Here is a 23,370-nt window from a genome sequence, read left to right as displayed (position 1 = left end):
GCACATCTGCAATCAGGCCCAAGCCTCAAATCACACAGGTCATTTAAAGAGGTCTGTCCTTCAGAGTCTGTGCCGTGGCCACTCACCCACCCTCTGCGGGCCCCACCTGGGCTGAGTGCAGGCTTCCTGACGTCGCTTTTGTTGCCACCATCAGGGGGCCTCTGGAGGCCCTGCAGCAGCCCAAGCCTGTCGCCTCCTTTCCCGGAGCAGCTCCCGGAGGTGGGCAAGGGCACAGTGGACAGCCCGGGCCACCCACAGGCTGCGCTCCCGGTTGGGATCGTTCTCTGAGAGGACCTGCAGGCCAGCAGCGAAGTGGGACAGGGCCCGGGCCAGGTGCTCTGGGCACAAGGCAACCACAACTGCGTCCTCGGCCTCCGCACCCCCTGTGGCCTCCGACTCCGGTCTTCTAGAGGCCAGGCCCTTCCCACACTGGCAGGGCAGCCGAGGGCCACGGGTGTGCCCACCGTCCGTGCCCAGGGGGGTGGGCGTGGGCTCCCCGCGGGCCTGCAGCAGATGGCTAACATCGGCCTCAGCCACGTCGCCCAGGCCTGTGCGGCTGGCTAGTGCCTCGATTCTGCAGGGGAACTGGGGCACGGCGCTGGGCTCGGGAGCACCAGCCAGCACGCACTCGGGCCAGAGCTTCCTCCAGGCACTGTTCATGGCGGCGGGCTGCAGCTCCGCCCAGGCCTCAGCGATGTTGTCCACAGCAGTCATGACAGTGTAGCTGCGCCAGAATTCCCACACGGAGGGCTGGTCTGCACCGCCCATATCCTGGGCCAGCTGGCTGAGTGTGCGGCGCAGATACTGGGCCTTGAAAGCAGTGATGACACCCTGGTTCATGGGCTGGATCAGGGTGGACGTGTTCTTGGGTAGGAATTCGACCCGCACATGGGCTGAGAGGCCACCCAAGTGGGCAGGGTGGCAGGGTGCACTGTCCAGCAGCAGCAGGGCACGGTGCGGGAGGCCATGGCTGGCACAGTAGCTTTCCACAGCAGGGCAGAAGCAGCTAGTAAACCACTCCTGGAAGATGACGGGTGTCAACCAGTCGTTGCGGTTGGAGCGCCAGACCACAGGCAGGCTGGCCTTGGAGCAGCCCCTGAGGGCACGCGGGTTCTCCGAGGGGTACACCAGCAGGGGCTTCAGCTTGAAGTCACCAGCCGCATTGCCACCGAGCAGCAGGGTCAGGTGGTCCTTAGAGGCCTTGGGCCCGGGCCCAGCTGTCCCCTCCAGTGCCAGAAGCATGCGCTCAGGGAGCCGCTTCCAGAACAGGCCCGTCTCATCCACATTGAAGACCTGCCGCGGTGAATAGCAGCCCTCCTCCAGGATGGCGCGCAGCACTGCCGGGTAGCGAGCGGCAGCCTGGGCGTCGGCCACAGCCGGCTCCTCCGTCAGCAGCACGTTGTGGCGCACCTTGAACCGGGAAAACCAGCCGTTGCTGGCCCCAAAGGTCTCGGCCCGGCTGCCGCCGCCCTGCTCATGCTGCAGCTGGGCGAAGAGCCGGCGTGCCTGGTCCTGGATGAGCAGTGTGCTGACCGGCAGGTTCTGCCGCTTCTGCTCCTCGATCCACAGGCTCAGCAGGCGCTCCATGTGGCCCATCAGTGCACCCCGGCAACGAGTGAGCTTCATGGTGCAGACGGGCGTGGCTGCCTGAGAGCTGGCCCGGATCCTGTCCTTGTTGACACGGATGGAGGCGACCGTGGAGGTGGCCAGCCCCAGGGCCCGGGCAATCTGTGTCAGCTTCTCCCCCTCCTCAAAGCGCCGCAGTACCTCCAGCTTCACATGCAGGGTGATGGATTTCCGGTCCCGCTTGGCACTGTGGCGGAGGCCAATCCCGAGGGGTGCCTTCCCCAAGCCCTGCAGCTGGGGGGGCTTCAGGCTGCCTCCCCGATCCATGCATCTCAGCACACTCTCTTCCCTCTGCCCGTCGGCGGTACCCAGCATCGTGCCACAGTGGCCCCTGGGCCTCTCCTGCCACGCCATCTCTGCCTGAAGAGGGGAACACACGGGAGTTACTGTGAGTCCGAGAGAGCCGCGACCACCGCCTGGCCCTCCCGTGCTATGACCTAGAGCCCGCAGCCCTGCGGACCACTGCCTTGAAGGCAGGTCCAGTCCCTTCTCTCCCTAATGCGAACCAAACTGCATACACACTTCTGAGCATTCTTTGCAACCAGAGAAGCATTTCACTTAGTTTTCGTTTATGAGATCAAAAAGGTCTGCTGGAGGGCAGCAAAGGTGACACAGACATAAAGAACAGACTTTTGGACACAGTGGAGGAAGGAGAGAGTGGGATGATTTAAGAGAATAGCACTAAAGTATATACATTACCATACATAAAATGGATAGCCAGTGAGAGTTTGATATAGACACAGGGAACCCAAAGCCGGTGCTTGGTGACAACCTAGAGGGATGTGATGGGGAGGGCATTCAAGAAGGAGGGGACATATGTATACCTATGGCCAATTCATGTTGCTGTTTAGCAAAAGCCATCACAATATTTTATTGTCCTGTAATTAAAAAATAAATGAAGAGGCTGAACACATCAAAAAAAAACAAAAACATCTGTCAGGAGACTTTGCTCTTCCCCCAGCAAAACTCTTGAAACCATAAGGGAATGCGAAGAGAGTCTAGAAATCCTGATCCACCTCCCAAACACTGATGAGCAGAAGCATCTCCATGCTTCTCACTCGGTATGAGAGACTGAATAATGCCTCCTAAATACATCCACATTCTAATCCCAGGAAACAATGAGTAAATGACCTTTCAAGGCAAAAGGGACAGGTGTGATTAAGATAATAATCTTAAGAGGCAGAGATTATCCTGGGTCATCCAAGTGGGCCCTACACAAATCAGGGATCTGTGTAAGAGGACGCAAAAAATTTCACTCACTCAGAAGACAATGTGAGAAAAAAAAAAGAAAAGGCAATGTGACCACTGAAAACTAGAGCTTCAGAAGGAACCAGCCCTGCCAATATCCTGACGTTAGCCCAGGAGACCCACTGCAGATTTCAGAGCTCCAAACTCTTAATAAACTTGTGTTGTTTGAAACCACTAAGTCTGTAGTAATATGGTACAGCCATGACAGGAAACGAACATAGAAGGGAACTTCCTTAAATCATGCCATCACTGTGGAGCACGTGGGGACAGAGAGGGTGGTTCTCCACACAGCAGCCAACCTCTCCACACAAGTCAGGGGGGAATTACCTGGCGGTCCAGTGGTTAAGACTCCAGCTTCCACTTCAGGGGGCACAGGTTTGATCCCTGGCTGGAGAACTAGGATCCCCACAAGTTGCGAAGTGCTGCCCTCCCCACCAAAAAACCAATGGCGCCTCTGCTCAGGGTCCTCCCAGACCTCCCACCCCCGAGTCAAAGCCACAATCATCACCAGCTGTGTCAAGGGCCTCTAAGCCTCCTCCTCTCCTTTGCTTACTCATGACCACATCCTTAGGGCAGGCTAAGGGCACCCCCAGCCCAGGGCCTTGGCTACTGTGGCTCTGGTGCACAGCAGGGCGCCCTTCCCTCGAATAGGCATGGCTTATTCCCTCTTCTGCAGGCCTTTGCTCAAACGTAACCTGATCAGAGAAGCCCTCCCCACCTTTATCATGCATCCATCACACACTGCCTCAGGGCAGGAGCTGTACCTACAGAGTACTCCAGCTGAGTCCCCAGCGGGAGAGCCTGGCACTCTGGAGGCATTCTATGGTCCTGTGCTAACTTACCAAATGAAGCACCCTGAAGGGATGCTTTGTCCCTTTTGCATTTCTCAGTTTGTCCCTTTTGCATTTCAAACCATGTGAAAGTAGCACCTGGTCAAAACAGTAAAAGTTTTTTGAAGGAAAACGTGCGAAAAACAAGGACAGGTGCCTGACAGGTCTTTGTGTTTTGGGGAGTGTCTATGGCACCCACGAAGAGTACCTCCAGGGACCCAAGGGTTGCACCTGGGGTACAGAAGCGTAGGCATGGGGAAGGCTTCCAGGAAAAAGGCACCTAATTCCGAACAAGTCACTCGCCCGTCCCTCTCTCTCCATATCGATGCCTTCGCCTCCTCACCCACAATTTTACACTCCTCCGTATATTCCCATTCTCTCCCTCACCCTCTACAAAGTCCCCAAGCCCGCCGTGGAGGAAGGCGCGAGACTACATTTCCCAGAAGGCGGCGGGGCCGCCGAAGACTCCCATTGGCCCCTTTCCCGCGCGTCCGTTCCCTTCCCCCCACGAGAACTGAGTGTATGGGCGCCTCGGCCCCTTGCCACGGAGCCCCGGCTTCCGCGCGGCCGACGGCCCTCACCTCCGGACCGCGACATGGGCCGGCTGCCTCAAATGGGCCGGCGGGGCTGCAGAGCCTCCTCATCTCCTGCCTCATTCGCCGCTTTCCAGCGGCGGCCGAGCCCAACCTTCATCTTTAGCGGCGGAGGCGGAGGTTGCCGGGCGACGACCAGGATTGGAGGGGGCCGCGTTGGTCCCGCCCGCACGGTGCGCCTGCTGCTGTGCCCGGTCTCCCAGGGCCTGCTGGGAAATGTAGTTCTATGAGGAGCCCGCCCAGACCTAAGTCCGGGCGGGGGAGCTCAAAGCCGTGTCTATCCAAGGGTGGCTTTCTTGCCTATTAATTTCCTTCTCCTGTCTTTTCTGAGTATGCTTTTCATCACTTTCTTTTTTTCTTCCTCTTTCATGAAATTTGTAATAATCTACTTTTCTTATATGTATGCTAGTAACCTGTAAAATGCCAGGCTGGATAAATCACAAGTTGGAGTCAAGATTGCCTGGAGAAATATCAATAACCTCAGATAAGCCAATGATACTACTGTAATGACAGAAAGCAAAGAGGAACTAAAGAGCCTCTTGATGAAAGTGAAAGAGGAGAGTGAAAAGCCTGTTTAAAATTTGACAAAGATCCGTATAGTCAAAGCTATGTTTTTTCCAGTATTCATGTATGGATGTGAACGTAGGACTATAAAGAAGGCTGAGCAACGAAGCATCGATACTTTCAAATTCTGGTGTGGGAGAAGACTTGAAACGGAGCAGGATTATATGGTCCTTGCCCCACCACCACCAAGTCCTGTGCTGGCCTTTTTTTCTGTGGAAAACTTTAGTCAAAGAATAAGTTTAATCAGAGATGAGAGAAATGCTGAAACAAAACAAAGGAGACTAAATAATAATACTGTAGTCATTAAGCATAGTCATGTAGAAGGCAATGGCGACCCACTCCAGTACTCTTGCCTGGAAAAATCCCATGGACGGGGGAGCCTGGTGGGCTGTGGTCCATGGGGTCGCTAACAGTCGGACACGACTGAGCGACTTCACTTTCACTTTTCACTTTCATGCATTGGAGAAGGAAATGGCAGCCCACTCCAGTGTTCTTGCCTGGAGAATCCCAGGGACGGAGAAGCCTGGTGGGCTGCCGTCTATGGGGTCGCACAGAGTCGGACACGACTGAAGCGACTTAGCAGCAGCAGCAGCAGCAGCAAGCATAATCAAGGACCTTTAGTTTTTTCTCAAGGGCTATAGATAATATTCTGAGCCATATCCTGTGAGATGTCTTATAGATACCAAAACACCAGGTGGGAGAACTACACGATGACCAGACTACACCAATGATATGAGCTGCCACAGTTCCAAGAACTGGCTGCAAAGAAATGTGAACAAATGGACCCTAGAACTGAAGATTAACTATACCTAAAACAACCAAGATCATGTTGGTCAGACCAATGATGACCAATTTGAAGATGACTGTTAGAGATGACCAGAGAAGACAATGGCACCCCACTCCAGTACTCTTGCCTGGAAAATCCCATGGACGGAGGAACCTGGTGGGCTGCAGTTCATGCGATCGCTAAGAGTCAGACACGACTGAGCGACTTCACTTTCACTTTTCATTTTCATGCATTGGAGAAGGAAATGGCAACCCACTCCAGTGTTCTTGCCTGGAGAATCCCAGGGACGGAGAAGCCTGGTGGGCTGCCGTCCATGGGGTCGCACAGAGTCGGACACGACTGAAGCGACTTAGCAGCAGCAGCAGTTAGAGATGACTGTGCCATTTCTGCATGTAGCCACCCCCCTCCTCTGTCTATAAAAGCTCTTGCCCCCTGCTTGTTGGGGGTGAGGGTGGGGGTGGGAGTCCGCCTTTGGACAGATGTCTGACACCCTCCACCCCCAGTTGCCAGCATCTGATATGAAGCAAACGTTCCTTTCAACCAAGCTGGCCTGTTTATTGGCTTTTGAGCAGTAAGGAGATGGACCCACCACACATTCTTCAGTAACAGATTTTTGAGAGTCCCTAGGACTGCAAGGAGATCAAACCAGTCAATTCTAAAGGAAATCAACCCTGAATATTAACTGGAAGGATTCATGCTGAAGCCGAAGCTCCAATACTTTGACCACCGGATGCAAAAACCCGACTCACTGGAAAAGACCCTGAGGCTGGGTAAGATTGAGAGCAGGAGAAAGGGGCGATAGAGGATGAGATGGTTGGCTGGCATCACTGACTCAGTGGATATGAGTTTGCACAAACTTCAGGAGACCACTTTGGGTTCCCCACCAACATCAACTTCCAAAGTTGATACATATTTTCAGCGCTTTGAAGTTCCAAATCTACTTCCTCATGGGACTCAACATCTTGTTTAATTTCTTCCCATTCTCCATATGGGTTTGATTTTTTTTTAATTGTATTTATTTGGGCTGTGCTGGATCTTCATTGCTGCACAGGCTTTTCTCTAGTTGCAGAGAACAGAGCCTACTTTCTAGTTGCAGTGCGTGGGCTTCTCATTGAGGTGACTTCTGTTGTGGAGCAAGGACTCCAGGGCTGTGGGCTTCAGTAGGTTTCCCGGGCTCTAGAGCACAGGCTCTATAGTTGCGGTGCATGGGCTTAGCTGCTCTGTAGCATACGAGATCTTCCCAGACCAGGACTCGAACCCAGTCTTCTGCACTGGCAGGCAGATTATTTACCACTGATCCACTATATATATTTTTTTTCTTTTTTTTAATGAGTTTTGGATTTTTCTTCATTTGGACCTGATGAACTCTTCCTTTAGGTATTTGTTTTCTTTCTGTTTCTGGTTCAGTACCTTTATCACTATTTTTAGTTTTTTCCTTAAACTTTATTTTTAGCTTCTTCCTTAAACTATTTTTAGCTCTTACATTGCTGTAGAGACCTTTCCTTCCCCTCTCCCTTTTTTGCTTCCTGTTCCACCATCAGTAACTATGTGAATCTGATAGTTTGGACTCTTCCAGGGTACCAAGTAACTTTTAATTGACTTTACTAGATAAGAGATCACCAGACTCTGGAATGAAATCGTCAGGATTTTCCCATCTGGATTCCCCTGACGGTTATAATAATATGTATAACCATCTTCACTTAATCCTTCTACCCAGTCTTCACTGCTGCTTTTCTAAGTTTCCTTGAAATCCTTCAGGTTTTTCCCACTGAGGTCCTCCTGTGATAAGATCATGATAGAAATGGTAACCCTCAGAGATAACTCATTCTGCCCATCTGCCCTTTGAAGGGTCTTTTTTTGTCTTCCTGCTGATTTTGATGCAGAGATGAATGGAACAGCACTGGTCACTAACGATATGCTTGGCTCTGAAATTTCTGACTCTGAGCCAAACCTTTTCAAATCCTGTTAGTATCCTTTCAGGGCAGCTACCTCCACTGCAGTAAACTCCTCTGATCCTTTTTCTTCTTCCTTTCCCTTCTCCAGGCTTTCCTGTTAAATCTCACATATCCTCCTTGACACATTTTCTTTATGATTCTTTCCTCTTTCAAGAAAGTAAACACTAGGCCTATTGTACACTATCAAGCACCTGCAGTACTCACAGAATTTCTTTGGTTGTGACTCCCAGTAGTCTTCCATGGACTGGACCAGCCGCTCTGAGGGTCATCCCCAGGCCTGGGTGAGGCTCACATTCCCTATGCGGGATGAGTTGGGGCCCAGCTCACCGAGAGGCCCACTGGAGCCTCTGAGCTGGGACCCGGTCTCTTTCTTTCCATCATCCTTCGTACCGCCTTCCTTCCCTGGGTCTCTCTCACTGTTTTCTCTTTCTTCCTATCTGTTCCACATTCGGGGAGAAATGGTAGCCTTCAGACTGTCAAAATTTTAATTTTTGAAACCGCTAAAAACAAACTCAGTGAGCACGTGTCAAAGAGGTATTTACCGCTGGAAGGAACTAGCAGGATGACACAGGTGGTTCTGGGAAGGTGAGAGAGAAGAAACAACAGAGAAGGTGAAAGAACAATCAAACACTGAAATAACAGCGCAAAGTCGGATTGTCGGTGTCCCACACAGGAGTGGGCAGGCATCTTAGTGTCCTACAGGGTGGTTAAAAAAAAAACAAACTTGGGGTACCCTTCTCTCCTGGACAGAAAGCATTTACAACCTATCAACCTTTTACAAGTTAGCATCTAACGTCACAGTATCTGAACTCTGCTCAAAAGAGTTGCTTCGCTAAGGGTATCAGACAACCTGAAGAAGTCTTACTAGAGACGGTGCTAGGACTTCGAGCCATCTTTTTTCTCTTATCTGCAAGTTTTGGGTAAGTTTCCTTAACAAGTGTCCCTCCTGCTCCGTCTGTCTCTCTTCTTGCTGTCACCCTTCTCTGAGCCCTTGAAAACTCTCGACCCATTTCACTCTATCTCCAATTTCTGTCCACGTCTTTCCTCTTGCTTCTGTACTCCTGATCCTCGTCTGGCCCTTGAATCTCGCTATCTGCACGTCTCGCTGTAAATCGATTCTCCCTTAGTCTCTCCTTTCCCTCACCATCCCCGCCCTGATTTCTCTCCCTCTTGTTAACTGTTCTGATACACGTCTGACCAGCCCTGACTCTCTGATCTAGGTCTCTGAGAGTAGAAAGCCCTCTCCGCTGTCTGTCCTGCCTGTGTCTCTGTCACTATGTGTTCACTTACTTTCACTCTCTCCTCGCTATCTCGCTCGCTCGACATCTCTACCCTCACCCCACCTCTCCGACACCAGCCGGTACACGGGGTTGCCCTGGAAACCACCTGCTCAGCCCACCGGTTACCGTGGAGACGCCTGGGGCCCGCCTACCGCCGATGACAACACAAGAGCGTCAACGGGCCGCGCACGCGCGCGGAAGGCCAACCGACCACACCGCTCGGGCCCGGGCCGGGCCCGAGGCCCCGGCTCTCTGTCGGGGGGATGGGGGGCGGGGGGAGGGGGAAGCGAAAATGGCAGGCTCGTTTGCGGTCCCCAGGGCGGAGGAAGGGGTGACCCAGTCTCGACAGGGAGTCTCCATGGAGACGGGGGCTGAGGGCGTCCTAGCGAGGGCCGTGATTGGTGCAGAGCCCTAACTCCCAGAAGCCCCGTAGAGAATTCAGGAAGCTTGCTGGGGAGCATGCGCTGCCCGGAAGGCGGTGCTCGGCGCATTTCCCCCTGAGAAGCTTGCTCGCGTCGACGGGTGCCGGAACGCCTGGACGTGAGGCTGGGAGAGCGGGGAGACAGGGCCCCGAGAGTGGCCCAACTGTCCGGGAAAACACTGCCTGGCACCACAGCGGGAGGAGGGTGGAAACTGAGGCGAGCGTGAAAACTGAGGCGGGGGGCGGGGGCGCGAGGCAGCGCTCGCGCTGCTGCGCGGAGCACTCTGGGAGCTATAGTCTGGCCGGGAGGGGAGGTCGGCGAGTGCGCAAGCTCGGGAGCGCGGTGCGGCCAGCTGAGCGCCAAGGTGAAGGCGGGGGCCCCTGGGCCGGGAAGGTTTGGACAGGGACCCGGACGGCAGCCCTGCGGGGCGCGGGGCACGGGGCAGGGGCCTGGCGCTCCCTGTGGACGGGCCCAGGGTTGTCGCGCGCCGCGCAGCAATCACCGCGGGTTGCCACGGCGACAGAGCCTGGAGTCCCCGCCCCGTTTCCATGGTGGCACCGGGATCTGCCCCGGCTCCCTGAGGCAAGCGCCGCCCGCCCGGGCTGCTATTCGATGTAGTTCGGGAAGCTCCGCAGGGCCGGCAGGGTCGCGGAGGCCCAGCCTTCCCCTGGGGTTTCAGGCCGACTTGAAGCCTTGAGGAGCCAAGGTCAGACTCACGGGATCAGGCGGCCTCGAAATCGAAAGTAATAAACGCCGGTTTCTTCCCAAAGCTCGCACCGTACCTCCAGCTGCAGGAGCAACGCGAGTGGAGCGGGGGTCGCCCCCGTTTGCAGACGGGGGAGCGGAGATTCACAGTGGCACAGCGACATGGCAGGATTACGTGGCACATAGGCTGGGTCGGGATCTCCGGCTCTCCTCGCAGGCTCCGAGGCCAGCGGTCTCGGGCCCCGGGCACCCCTCTCTGAAACGCCATCACCCGCTAGCCCCACCTGAGTCAGGAGGTCGAGGAGATAATGGGGCTCAGAAAAGGGGGCTGGATGCGGGGAGGATGGCGTCAGAGTGCTGTGCCCTACAGTGGGCCTCGCACAGGTGTGGGCTGGGGCCGCTGGACAGGGGCTGCCCTGTGAAACCACGCTGGGGGCAACAGTCGGAGAAACACGCAGGAGAGTGGATGGCACTAATGGGCCGGCGCTGGCTGGGGCGAGGTGGCGGTGGTGCGGACGCCCAGCGGCGGGGGTCGTAGGTGTAGGTGCCTCTCTTGCCGGCTGAGGGCAGGGCTCAGGCGATGCGTGTAGACGGGTGGGATTTAGCGGGCAGAGGAGGTGCCTTCTGGGCCTGAGAACCAGCCCCGGAACAAGGGGTTACCAGAGACTGCACACGCCCAGCTAGAGGGGTTCAGCGAGGGCTGGCCGGCCCCACGCGCCAGCCTCTGGCCTGAGCGGCACGCCACTGTCCCCAGCGCAGTGGCCTCCGTGCGCTCCTCCCTGGGGGTGGACACTGGCCTCAAGAGCCCCAAGCCTGGTCTTTCCGATGAGGCCGGCGGCTTTGGGCTCCCCGGGCCGCGCATCCCTAGAAGGTGAGGGGCCCGTCACGGTGAAGCTGGAGGACTCTGAGGAGGACGAACCCGCTGCCTGGAATCTGGGCCCAGAGGCAGCAAGGCAGCGCTTCCGGCGCTTCCGCTATGAGGAGGCCGCGGGGCCTGGCCAGGCGCTGGCCCAGCTCCGGGAGCTCTGCCGCCAGTGGCTGCGGCCCGAGGCGCACTCCAAGGAGCAGATGCTGGAGCTGCTGGTGCTGGAGCAGTTCCTGGGCGTGCTGCCCCCCGAGATCCAGGCCCGCGTGCGGGGACAACAGCCAGGCAGCCCTGAGGAGGCCGCGGCCCTGGTGGAGGGCTTCCACCGGGAGCCAGGAGGGCCCCGCAGATGGGTGAGTCAGCCAGAGGCCTGGGGTCTCTGCCTCATCCTGGGGGCGCCCTGCTCAGCAGGATGCTAGTCCCCCGCGGTCTGGAAGGGGTCACCTATAGCAGAGCCTGTGCCAGGGCAGCCGCGGTTCCAACTCCAGCCCTCCATCAGCTGGAGTCAGGACTCAGGCTCCATGGTGTGGGGGGAGGTGGGCGGTGTCGGCAGAGGAGAGCAACTGCAGGGCGTCCCTGCCCTCCTTGTCAGTCCCTGGGGACCGTGGGTCCTCAGAGGCCGAGTCAGGACCCCTGGGATCCCGAGAGGGTGGAGGCCAGGGAGCTCCCTTCCTGAGCTCCTGATGGGGGGCACCTACCCAGGTCACGGTCCAGGTGCAAGGTCAGGAGGTGCTCTCGGAGAGGACGGAGCCCCCCGACTTCCAGGCCCTCCCTCAGCCCACCCCTGAGACTCCAGAACCTGGGCTGGAGATGCCCCCTGGGGCTACGAAGCAGTCAACACTGGGCCTGCGGGTGAAAGAGGAGTCCGAGGTTACCGAGGAGCCAGGTAAGGGCAGGCGGTGTGCCTCTGCTTCAGCGGCCCCCACATCCCGCCCAGCCAGTGGTGGCCATTCTCCCCTGTGGGCCAAGCCTGCCACAGCTGTGGTTCCTTCCATGTCCTCAGTCAGCATGGCGCTGGCTCCTGGGGTTTCCATGTGTAGGAGACAGGAGTCCTCTCCCCGAGGACATCTGCAACAGTGGGGGCATTAGCCAACTGCTGCAGACCGTTGCGTGGGGGTGGGGGGGGGGGTGCCCTTCTCTCCTCCACCTCCCAGGCAGGTGCCAGACGCCCCCACACCACGTTCCTGTGTGACCCCGAGAGCCCCCTGCCACACCAGCCCCAGGTCCCACCCCACCGGATCCCAGCATCTGGCACAGCACTGAGGAGGGTGGCGGGGTGGAGTGCCCTGGAGCTTCCTGATCCCACCCTCCTTCTCCAGAGCCACTGCATCCTCGGCCTCTAAGCAGCCCGCAGGGGACCCCTTTCACTCTGCTCCCCGACCAGGCCCGGGTGAGTCCCTGCTCTGGGAGCCTCAGAAGGTGGGGCTGGGTGGGTCCCTCCTGGCTGGGCCTGGCCACACAGACCAGCAGTGACCGCTGTGGTTTCAGGACTGTGTCGTGGTGCTGGACCAGGCCTCCCCCCATAGTGAGCCTGGGCCTGAGGTTTCCTCCTGGAGGCAGCACCGTGGGGCCCTGTGGCAGGAGGAAGCTGGGGGCATCTTCTCCCCAGGTGAGTAACACAGGGCCCCCTTCCTCCAGCGTCACCTACACGCCCGCATTGCCTGGGCGGCCCCTGCAGTGTTCAGCCTGCTTCAACATCTGCCCTTCAAAGCCAAGCCCTCCATTAACTTCCCAGCCCCGTAAACCCTCCTGAGAGCAGGACTCACGTTCCCCACCTCCTCTCCCAGCCATCCTGGATGGCCCCCAGCTTCCAGGCCTTAGTCCCACCAACTGGACAGCAGGTCAGCAGGGTGGACAGACAGGAGGGACCTTCACACAGGTGGGGACTGGGCGGGACAGTGCAGTGTCCCACCCAACCGCCCAGGTTCTCAAGCCAGACGCCTTGTGTGGTCCACCTCGGTCACATGCCTGCAATGGCCCACCATCGTCCAGGCCCCATCTCATCTTCATCACCATTCCCTGGGCCCCTCCACTTCTGGGTTTACTCCCATGTTCTGGTGGACATTCCTGTGAACTCTGGAGCAGGAGGTGAAGTTCTGAGAGGTGTTACATATCTAAAACACATTTGTCTAACACTCCACGTTACACTGAATTTTGGCTGAGTGAAGAGTTCTTTTTATTGATTCAGTCTCCAAACATTTTTTTCTTAACTGCTGTAAAACTGGGTCAAAACATTTTTTATCACCACTGTTGGTGAGCCTCTTTAACTTTAAATTCAATTTCTCAATTGTGGGAAGCTGGCCTGAATTGTTTCTTTGAGTTCCTTCCCCTACATTGTTCTGTTCTCTTTCTAGAATGCCTGTTACTCGGTTATTGGACTCTAGGGCAAATGCTCCAGTGTTCTGTTCTCTGCAACTTCCCATCCCTTTCTGCTCTATCTTCCAGAAAATTTCTTCATATATCCTCCAGATTCTCCTTTTGAGATTTCCACATCTGCTAGTAGAGTTTCAGTTCCCACCAGTGTTTTCTTTCCCTGAATACTTATTTAAGCCACTTTCTGTTCTTACAGTTGTAACATCTTTCCTTATTTCTCTGAGGATAATAATTTGTTGTTGTTCAGTCACTAAGTTGTGTCTGACTCTTCTCAACCCCATGGACTGCAGCACACCAGGATTTCCTGTCCTTCACTATCTCCAGGAGTTTGCACAAATTCATGTCCATTCAGTCAGTGATGCCATCCAACCATCTCATCCTCTGTCCCCCCCTTCTCCTCCCACCTTCAGTCTTTCCCAGCATCGGGGTCTTTTCCAGTGAGTCAGTTCTTCACATCAGGTGGCCAAAGTACTGGAACTTCAGTGTCAGCATCAGTCCTTCCAATGAATATTCAGGACCGATTTCCTTTAGGATGGACTGGTTTGATCTCCTTGCAGTCCCAGGGACTCGCCAAGAGTCTCCTCCAACACCGCAGTTCAAAAGCATCAATTGTTCAGTGCTCAGCCTTCTTTACATTCCAACTCTCACATCCATACATGACTACTGGAAAAACCATAGCTTTGACTATATGGACCTTTGTCAGCGAAGTGGTATCTCTGCTTTTTAATACGCTGCCTAGGTTGGTCAACTTTCCTTCCAAGGAGCAAGTGTCTGTTAATTTCACAGCTGCAGTCACCATCCACGGTGATTTTGGAGCCCAACAAATGATGACTTGTCTTCAAGCTTTCTCCCAGTGTGCTCTCTGATCTCTCTGGCAGGTGAGAGAGGGCGGCTGGGAGAGATGAAGTTTGCTCCCCACAGAGACCCACTTCTTGGGAGACATAAGTGGGTGGGTGGAGCAACCATGGATGCCACTGAAGAAGTCATAGGGCACCCTGGCTGGGCTGCGTGGAAGCGGGCGCCCTTGCTGTGAGGGTCTTCAGTTCTTCGCTCTGAGTGTCCTAAGAAGGCATGTCTAGCCTCTTGCCTGCATCCTGGCTGGGAGACAGGTTGGCATCTCAGTCCCCTGGGTGGCTTCACTTACCCCCTCGACTTCCTCAGTGCTGGTGCACACCCTCAACCCAGCCTTTTGCCAGGATGGGAGAAGAGATCCAGAAATCAGAGCTACTGCAGTGCCCACCCGCATCCTCCATTTCCTCAGAATTGTGTGCAGAGAGGGCCCAGTGCTGTTCCCTGAGGTAGTCCAGCTTCAGCTTGAGTCAGCTTCCCCCACCCGCCTGGTGTCCCTGCCCCTTTACCTGCATGGCCAGAGGGACCTGGTCCTTCCGAACCCTGAACTTTTCAAGCCTTTGAGATCAACAGTGATGCACAGTTACTGTTTGCTCGGTCTGCCATCCAGAGTAGAAATACCAGGGGTTGCTTTATTTCCTTTCCTCTTCATCTTTGTGGATTTTATACCTTGAAGAAAACCAAACAAAACCTTTATGGTGGTTTTTACTGCTGCTTCACAATGAAACCAATTTAAATAGATACTATTATTACCCAGAAGTCCCCATTTGCTGTTTTTATCAATAAAGGGCCCAAACTCATTCTTTCTTCATGGATGCTGACCCATCCTTTGAGAACCTGGACATACCTGATGTTATTTCTGGACTTGTTAGCTAGCTTGGTTTCCTGAGGTGCAAGTGCTCTCGCTGGTTGCACTGCGAAGAGCCTGCCCTTCACGGCTCGGGGACCTCCTCAACTGTCCCTACACTAAGCATCATCCTGGGTGACAGGCTGCCACACAGTCCATCATGACTCTAAACTGGAAGACTCACCTGGGCCCCCAGCCATTCAGTGGAGATCCCTCTGCAGGCTCACACACCAAAGGTCTGTGGGTGGACTGGGCTCACCCAGGCCAAGTCCTCAACCCCCTGCTTCACGGCCGAACCTGGCCTCAGCCACCTGGTCTCTACAGCCTTAGCACTTGCGAGCACAGTGCACAAGCTCTGGACAGTCCTTTCTTACTTTGGAGCTGCCCCAGGTATTTTTAAGGTTCTTCTCTTATGCTCTGTCAGTGCTGCATACTGAAGCTGAGAGGAGGTCTGGCAGCCACCCCTTCCGCTGTCTCAGCTTTCAGCTGGGGACCCTGCTGGGCAGCTAGTGCCCTGCCTCTCTCAGCACAGCGCAGTCTCTGCTCTCTCCAGCCACACTGGCGCCTCTGCCTACGGCTCCTCGGCGGGTCTTCTCTGCAGCCCCGGTCTTTCCTTGGGCTGCACTCGCCTACAGACAACCACAGGCCCCGCTTCCAATACCGGTTCCCTCAGCCACCGTGGGCTCCACACCACCGGGTGTCCTGGCTGCTCCCTTTGCCCTCCACGGAACGTCTGTGCAGCCAGTGTTTTCATCAGGAGAACATTCTGAATAGGTAGCATTCATGTTAGAAAATTCAGAAGGCCCGAGGGCAGTGCAGCACCCCTCCCTGCCTGAGTCACACGGTCCTGCACCCCAACAGCCAGCAGCACTGGTCTTTTGTGTGGACTTACAGAAAGATTGTGTGCAGGAAAGCAAACACAAACGTGGACGCATACTCATTTGCCGTCTTTAAAACACACGTCAAAGCTTAATTGTCACCCTGTTCCCCGCCTGACACTTTTCATGTATCTTCCCACTTGAACACACAGCAGCAAGTGCCGTCCTCTTTGGACAGCTCCCCACGACACACCTGTTTACCCATCCAGGCTCCCACTAACACTCTTTTGAGTTACTTTTTAGTGAGAACTGAGAACCCTCCTATAACAGTCATTTCACACAGGGAGGAACACAACTGGTGGAGAAGTACTTAGAAGTGGAATTGTTGGATTAGCCTATGGGAAATTTATCGTTTGATGTACTTGGCGACGCCAGCTTCTATCTGTGCTCACCAGCAATGCACACAGACACTTGGGTTCTGGAGTAAGATGTGGAACGGCAGACGAGTATGGCCCTAATGTGCAGTTTTCTTATGGGGGGAACTAAGCATGTTTTAGGGAATTTAAGCATCAGTGACATTTCCTTTCCTTTTCTAGTCTTCTGCCCACAATCTTTCCTGTTCACTGATTGCTGCTCTTATTTTGGTTAATTAGACCCTTGACTCGGGAGGGTTTCTCAGTTTGTCATTCATCTTTTGACTCTTGAGGGTTTTTGCTGAGCACAAATGATTTCCTTTGATGCAGTATAATTTATCTGCGTTTTCCATGGCAACTTAAAGATTTTCTGTCATCTCTGAAGCCCCTGCTCCTCTCTCTCTCTGTCTCTGATGTAACTCCCTCCTCCTCCGTGCCGGGCTCATATCTCCTCCCTCCTCCAGCATCTAAGGATGGAGTGCTCACAGCCTGGCTGGAACCTGCTCCTTTGAGCCAGATGCCCAGCCCTGTCCAATCGCAGGCAGGCCCAGGGCCCCGTGTGCCCTGTAAATGCCACCGCACTACATCCACATTTCCTTACAGATGGGGCCAGACTCTCCAGTGGCTGCACAAGGTCTTAGCGGTGCCTCAGGAGCCACGCGGTCATCACAGGCCTGGCACAGTAGACAAAAGTCCTGGTGCTTGCATTTCCCGCCTGTTCGCTCCACTTCCAGCCTCCCTCAAACCCACCCACTTCTCTGCATCTGTGGGAACCAACATCACCCACCTGCCCAGTGCAAGGGCCACTTGTGCACTACAGCCCTTCCAGAAAGGCGGTTTTGCAAACTTAAGCCACACATGAAAAGCCCATCGCCCGTTTTTAGTCTTCCACCTGTCTGTCCCATCCTTAGCGCCTTTGGAAGCTTGCTCAAAAAGAACCCCTGCCCCTGCCCAGGTGACTTCTGTCTGCCTCCTTGGGCAGTTTTAGGTCGCTCCATTTCACACCCTTTCCCCAGGGCTGGAGTGTCTCTGGGCACCAGCGGGTTCTCTGTCATGAATGAGTGGATCCCCTTGTGCCATGCAGGGTTTACACTCCAGATGGACAATGTCTCTGTGGACCCTGACATCGTGAGTCCCCACGTCCACCTGCCCTGGGACCTCGGCGAGGCCAGCCTCACAGGCCGACTCGAGTCAGCCTCCCGCGAACGTGGCTTTTCACAAGTGCTAGTGCTCTCCAGCGACCTGGGAGGTGAGCCGGACCCCACGGAGGATGCCTGCCAGGGCCTGGGCCACGGGCTGGGCGCGGCGAGCTGGCGTGCCCCCAGGGGTCGCAGCCGGGCTCGGGGGCGCCCCGGCACAGGGGCCGGAGCTGAGCGAGGGGGCCGCTGTGACGTGTGCGGGAAGGTGTTCAGCCAGCGCAGCAACGTGCTGCGGCACCAGAAGATCCACACCGGAGAGCGGCCCTTCGTGTGCAGCGAGTGCGGCCGCAGCTTCAGCCGCAGCTCACACCTGCTGCGCCACCAGCTCACGCACACAGAGGAGCGACCCTTCGTGTGCACCGACTGCGGCCAGGGCTTCGTCCGCAGCGGGCGCCTGGAGGAGCACCGGCGCGTGCACACAGGCGAGCAGCCCTTCCGCTGCGCCGAGTGCGGCCAGAGCTTCCGCCAGCGCTCCAACCTGCTACAGCACCAGCGCATCCACGGCGACCCGCCGGGCCCCAGCACCGCGCCCCCCGCCCCTCCCAGCGCGCCCGAGCCCCCCGGCCCCTTCCCGTGCAGCGAGTGCCGCCAGAGCTTCGCGCAGCGCGCCGTGCTGTTGGAGCACCAGGCGGTGCACACGGGCGACAAGTGCTTCGGCTGCGCCGAGTGCGGGGAGCGCTTCGGCCGCCGAACGGTGCTGCTGCAGCACCGGCGCGTGCACAGCGGCGAGCGGCCCTTCCGGTGCGCCGAGTGCGGCCAGAGCTTCCGCCAGCGCTCCAACCTCACGCAGCACCGGCGCATCCACACGGGCGAGCGGCCCTTCACCTGCGCCGAGTGCGGCAAGGCCTTCCGCCAGCGGCCCACGCTCACGCAGCACCTGCGCGTGCACACGGGCGAGAAGCCCTTCGCCTGCCCCGAGTGCGGCCAGCGCTTCAGCCAGCGCCTGAAGCTCACGCGCCACCAGCGGACGCACACGGGCGAGAAGCCCTACCGCTGCCGCGAGTGCGGCCTGGGCTTCACGCAGGTCTCCCGGCTCACCGAGCACCAGCGCATCCACACGGGCGAGCGGCCCTTCGCCTGCCCCGAGTGCGGCCAGCGCTTCCGGCAGCACGCCAACCTCACGCAGCACCGGCGCATCCACACGGGCGAGCGGCCGTACGCCTGCCCTGAGTGCGGCAAGGCCTTCCGCCAGCGGCCCACGCTCACACAGCACCTGCGCACCCACCGGCGTGAGAAGGCCTTCGCCTGCCAGGACTGCGGCCGCCGCTTCCACCAGAGCACCAAGCTCATTCAGCACCAGCGCGTACACAGTGCAGAGTAGCCGGAGCAGGCGGCCCCACCATTATCCACCGTTGGGGGCGGGGTGTGTGTGGAACACCTACCTCATGGGGTTGCATGAGATCGCGTGGGTACAAGCCAGCTCTCTTAGGGCCCGGCCCAGTAGGTGCTCAATAAACAATGCACAGATTCTCCGTCTGGGTCTGCACCCACTCAGGGTCTGCCTACCTGCCTGGACCCCTCTCAGCCCTCACTACAGGTCTAACACCTTCTCTGTAACCACGTGGCTCCTGCAAGACCCAGGGCTCCCGGCAGATGTGGCCCCTAGCAGGGCCTGCCCACGTCTGCAGGACGTCCCCTTACAGCATGGCTCCTGTACTATTTGCTTTCGACCCACCACTCTGCCCGCCAAGTCAACGACTAGGAGAGGACCCGGAGGGCACAGCCCTGCCAACCAGCCAAGATCATTGGGTGCTAAAGCATCAAATGGGTGCCCATTAGGCCACCGCCAGCCAGAGTTTATGTTTATAAAACCGAGGAGGCCATATCTTAGCTGTAAAAGCTGTAAGGTTTTAAGTGGGAATCTAGTCCTCGGAGACTTTCCTCTGTTCCCGCAGACTACAGCTGGTCTGAGAACCAAAGCTGGCGGCAAGGCCAGGCCAGTTCCCCAGCCCTCCAGGTGCTGTCGTAGGCTGTTCTCTTCCCTCCCTGGCCCCAGGCACAACCCCTAAGTACCCCCCAACTGGAAGGTCTCTATCATGTGTGTTTGGTAACTAGTCACAGGACACACCAGCTGCTGACATACAGGTGGACAGACATTGGCAGCTCCAAGTCAGAGTTCTGCAGACTTTAGGGCAGGACCTCTGGACCCCTCCCTCCTTTTCCTGTGCCACTGCTGCTTTTGCCGTGTCCTCCCCTTCCATCCTGCCGCTGGGGCCTTAACACAGCCCCCAACTCCCCCACTGAATGGCGGAAGTACCAGAGACTGTGGGTGAAAGGCAGTTTCAAAAAGGGGATCTTCATGCAGCAGGGTCTGGCTTGGGACTTAAACCTCACCCTAGGCTGGTGTCAGCCTGATCTTGGTCTAAAGGTCTAGAGGGTTCTAGGAACAGCCCTTCCAGAAGCGCACCTGCAATTCACCTGCCACTTTGAGTCACCCCAGTCCCTACAAGACTTGGGCCCTAGTATCAGGAAAAGACAAGCAGCCTGGGCCAGAGGCTTCCTATCAATATGCGAGAGAAGGCCTGCTCCAAGCCTCAGCCCCCCTCCTCCCCAACTCTACCCCTCTCCTTCCCCCTCCCTGCTAGTCTTGGCCCCAGCCACAACCAGAGCCATTCTTGGCATCTACTACATCCGGCAACGTCAGCCACTCCCCCAGGCAGGGGCACTCCTGTGTGGCATGATCAGGACTGAGCGGCGGGGGGGGCAGTCCCTGGGCCCTTTGACAGCACTCAGTTCTCTGGTCACAAAGGGTTCTGAGTAACCTGGTGTGGGATATGTAGAATCAGAGGGAAGAGGAAGACAGGGAGGGGCTGAAGAATCAGATCAGGGAAGACACACGAATGAACACAAGTAGCCAGTAGCTAGTGGTCTCAGGTTGGAGGAGTGTTGCAGGAACTCTATAAAATCCTGTAATGTGGATTTTTTTTTTTTTTATGACTTGTGTGACTTATAATCTGAAACAAAGAAAACTCATCTTTGGTCATCTTTGTGTTCATCATGAAATCTGTACAAATACAACTACATAAAAACATGAAATTCCACACAGGAAAAATTACAACACACATGAAAAGCACGGAGACATCCGGATGGGACCTCACACCCAAATCCTTGAGAAGTCCAGGCATCCACCTCCCAAAACAGCCCTCTGGGAAGACGTCAACGTGAACAGCTATGTGAGGGCCACCCATGAAAGGTCATTTCTGCAGCTGACCAGGGACACCTCTGCAATCCAGCCACACGGCTACAGGTCAAGACCCAAGTGTTACCACGCGATCAAGACTGAGGGCTTGGACAGAATGACCATTTGGCCAGAGCCATAGAAGAACCCAGGAGAGGAATACCCAAGCACTGGTCATCTAAGAAAGCCACAACAGTGCCTAGCCAGCCTGTCCCCACTGTCTGTATCCGAGTTCATACTGTCCACTCCCAAGCCCAGCCGACTGCCCCATGCCACATCTATCCAGTTATTCTCATCAGCACCCCAGCCTCCCAAATGTATCCACTGTCTCCACCCATCAGCACTGCTCTGATTCCAACCATCCACCTCTAGCCTGGAGGCCCACAGCACTCAGCCTCCCTGCCCTGCCCACCCCTGCTCCCTCATTCCCTGGACAGACCCTTTCTTCCCAGCGTCAGGACCAGAGGCTAGGCTAACAATTGTAGGTGCACTTTGACCCTCACAACCCACTCACCAGGTTCTGCCCGGTCCTCTGCCTGGTCCCTCCACAGCACTGGCCCCAGCTTCCCTCAGGGCCTTTGCACATATTTGTGCTGCCTACCAACAGGCGGCAGGACCAAGGGCCACAAGCACCTGTACCACCCAAACCACCTGTGCCTTTTTGCCACTTGAGTGAGCACGAAGGTGACAAGCTTAGCTGCACCACCTCCAACCCAGCTGCCTGCCTCACTTAGGCCATCCCCTTCTCCTCGGTCCAGACACTATGGCCCCCTTTGCTTAGCATTTTGTTTCATGATCAAGTCTTACCCACTGCATGGTGGAGAAGCCACAAGATCAAAGATCACACGAGTCTAGCTGTGGACTGTTACCTCTCCAGGGAATCAATACTCTATCCCGAGATGGGACCTTAGCTGAAAGGTCTCAGCAACTGGCCTGAGGGTGGACACATGAACCAGGCTGGCCAATAAAAACCATCCCTGAGACTTTGGTTGGAAACTGTAGGTTGGTCATCAACCCTCACGTCCTGTACAAAAATAATCACCAAGAGTAGAGCGGATGAGAACAGAAAGAGGAAAACTGAGTTTGGAAGAGGCCTCCGCGTCCCAGGAACAGTCATGCCTGAAGCCTGAGAACACTAGGATGGGTGTAATCTCATTCGCCCCAACCCTGAGGTTTTCTGCAGCTTCCGATCGCTCAGCCTCACCCCAGCACCTCTCCAGCACACAGCTCTCAAGGAAATCAACGAAGCCGGCAGTGTGGGGCGAGGACGACCAGAGGGTTGAAGGGGGGCTTCTGGAATGGCGGAAAGAGAATGCAAGCGGGAGAAAAAGCGAACGGCTGCACAGCCACGACTGGGATCTGAGATCACGGAGCCCAAGGACGCCAAGGGTACCCGGGAGGAGGCTGGGGTCGGCAGGGACGCCAAACCACGGCCCGAAAAGGTGGAGGTTACTTTCTGGGGTGAGGATCGGGCCGGGGTAGCCAAGAGGAGGCCATGGGCTGAGCCTGCCCACCACTAGCGCGGGCCCAACTGGGCCGCCAGACTACTCCCAATGTGCTCCAGAAGACTGCGGCACGCCGCCTCAGCGACGGGATGGGTCGTGCGGCAGGAGCCTCATTCGGACGCGGGAAGGCTGAGGGGCAGAGCCCCGGCCGCCCCGCGGGCCCGGACCCCCGCCCCGACCAGCCCTCTTGGCGCCGCTCACCGCCTGACGGTGTCCTTGGTGACAGCCTGAAGTCGCAGAGCCGCTCCGCGCCGCCTGCTCCCGCCTTCCGACGCACGCTGAGCTGCGATTGGAGGGGAGGCTGGCTCCGCCCACCTCGCGCACGCAGACGGCGGAAGTTCGGAGGTCGCCTGCGGGGGAACTCGAGACCCTCGCGGAGGGCTGCCCCCAAGTGTGTGAGCCCGTGAAAACCTCCAGTGTTATACTACCCTCTGTTATACTACCCAATACACGTTTTATTTGTTAGTTTACCTCAACCAAACTCTCTGCGAGCGGGCTCTCTGGGCCTGAGATGGGACACCGATGGTTCTGAGTCACACACTCTAGGCCTGGCTCCTGGCTCTGACCTTAACCCTGCCTCGGTCTGTGGCCCCTTGGGGACAAGCCCCTTGTTTGGCCCGCCTACGCCGCTGTCCCCACGACTGCGAATGGGCATAGCGGCCCGCAAGTGAGGTGGCCTGCATCTGCCCCACTTAAATATGGCGGTGACACCGCCACCACCACCCCCCCACCCCCACCTCCTTCCTGGACTCGCGGGCGTCCCCGGAAGTGACCGGCCCGGCCTGCACGAACGGAAATACCCGAACCAAGCCGAAGGAGCCCGATCCCCAAGTCCCAGCGCGGAGCAACGTGGGGCGGTGGCGGCGGCTGCGCAAGCGCATAGCGCAGGCCGGGCGGGAAGAGCCGAAGCAGGCAGGCGACGGAAATAGCCGAAGCGGTGGGGCGCCCGAGGCCGTTGCGGACCTCCGCGCCGAAGCCGCTGCTGCCACGGAAGCCGGCCCTCCTATCTAGTACACGGCCACCGCAGCCCCCGCCTCCCCGTTCCGCCTTGAGCCGCAGAGCCCTCGCGAAGAGAGAGAGTGACCAGGCTCAGGGACACGGCTGAGGACCCCGCGTCCGCAGCCGAGCCTGAGGACGCCGGAGCGGACGGCCGGGAGGAGGGAGCGGCGGGTGGGGGCGGGGCCGAGTGAGCCCGAGAACAGCCGAGCGGGCCCGAACGCCGCCGAGCGGGCCCGAGGCGCCGGGCCAGGCCAGAGCCGACTACGGGAGCCGACGCGGGCCGCGCGGTGGGCGCGGAGCAGCGCGGCAGGCCC

At 57.0% G+C, this 23,370-nt stretch overlaps 2 protein-coding genes and 2 long non-coding RNA genes across 10 annotated transcripts; 2 read left to right on the top strand and 2 right to left on the bottom strand.

Moving 5' to 3' along the window:
• Window positions 1–7: 7 nt before the first annotated feature.
• LOC102398210 (tigger transposable element-derived protein 1) lies at window positions 8–9,079 on the bottom strand. Of its 4 annotated transcripts, none has more exons than XM_044931804.2 (3): window positions 4,286–4,519; window positions 542–1,986; window positions 8–341 (listed from the first exon to the last, which is right to left on the bottom strand). In XM_044931804.2, the coding sequence occupies exons 1-3, from the start codon at window positions 4,358–4,360 to the stop codon at window positions 83–85; spliced, it is 1,779 nt and encodes a 592-aa protein (XP_044787739.2). In that variant the 5' UTR covers window positions 4,361–4,519; the 3' UTR covers window positions 8–82. The 4 variants fall into 4 exon arrangements, with proteins under 4 accessions (XP_044787739.2, XP_025126207.3, XP_044787738.2 ...); XM_025270422.3 differs by adding an exon at window positions 3,202–3,803 and having other exon boundaries at window positions 8–1,986; window positions 4,286–4,406; XM_044931803.2 differs by lacking the exon at window positions 4,286–4,519 and adding an exon at window positions 7,808–9,079 and having other exon boundaries at window positions 8–1,986.
• A 1,756-nt stretch (window positions 9,080–10,835) lies between these two features.
• On the top strand, window positions 10,836–18,846 carry MZF1 (myeloid zinc finger 1). The gene is made up of 5 exons (XM_006067282.4): window positions 10,836–11,228; window positions 11,578–11,761; window positions 12,195–12,265; window positions 12,364–12,484; window positions 17,260–18,846. Exons 1-5 carry the CDS (start codon window positions 10,836–10,838, stop codon window positions 18,693–18,695), a joined length of 2,205 nt encoding a protein of 734 aa, XP_006067344.2. The 3' UTR covers window positions 18,696–18,846.
• Window positions 13,994–14,903, top strand: LOC123330340. The gene is made up of 2 exons (XR_006546196.1): window positions 13,994–14,126; window positions 14,445–14,903. It is a non-coding gene; the product is annotated as an uncharacterized LOC123330340 (long non-coding RNA).
• On the bottom strand, window positions 14,124–23,218 carry LOC102397670. 4 transcript variants are annotated; one of them, XR_006546192.2, is made up of 4 exons: window positions 22,259–23,218; window positions 21,422–21,576; window positions 14,607–14,766; window positions 14,124–14,346 (listed from the first exon to the last, which is right to left on the bottom strand). It is a non-coding gene; the product is annotated as an uncharacterized LOC102397670 (long non-coding RNA). The 4 variants fall into 4 exon arrangements; XR_006546191.1 differs by lacking the exon at window positions 21,422–21,576 and adding an exon at window positions 15,129–15,710; XR_003104863.2 differs by lacking the exon at window positions 21,422–21,576 and having other exon boundaries at window positions 14,607–15,710.
• Window positions 23,219–23,370: the final 152 nt, after the last annotated feature.

The sequence above is a fragment of the Bubalus bubalis genome, chromosome 18 (assembly GCF_019923935.1).
Source record: "Bubalus bubalis isolate 160015118507 breed Murrah chromosome 18, NDDB_SH_1, whole genome shotgun sequence".
NCBI lineage: Eukaryota > Metazoa > Chordata > Mammalia > Artiodactyla > Bovidae > Bubalus > Bubalus bubalis.
This window is presented reverse-complemented; position numbering and strand designations above follow the sequence as displayed.

What these genes read in the sequence shown, in the direction of transcription:
- LOC102398210 (XM_006067283.4), bottom strand. Translation starts at nt 4,360, where the DNA reads ATGAGGCAGGAGATGAGGAGGCTCTGCAGCCCCGCCGGCCCATTTGAG. An exon ending in GCCCATGTCGCGGTCCGGAG is followed by an intron (nt 1,987 to 4,285) that starts GTGAGGGCCGTC and finishes TCCCCTCTTCAG; the next exon opens with GCAGAGATGGCGTGGCAGGA.
- MZF1 (XM_006067282.4), top strand. Translation starts at nt 10,836, where the DNA reads ATGAGGCCGGCGGCTTTGGGCTCCCCGGGCCGCGCATCCCTAGAAGGT. An exon ending in CAGGAGGGCCCCGCAGATGG is followed by an intron (nt 11,229 to 11,577) that starts GTGAGTCAGCCA and finishes GCACCTACCCAG; the next exon opens with GTCACGGTCCAGGTGCAAGG. An exon ending in TGCTCCCCGACCAGGCCCGG is followed by an intron (nt 12,266 to 12,363) that starts GTGAGTCCCTGC and finishes CTGTGGTTTCAG; the next exon opens with GACTGTGTCGTGGTGCTGGA.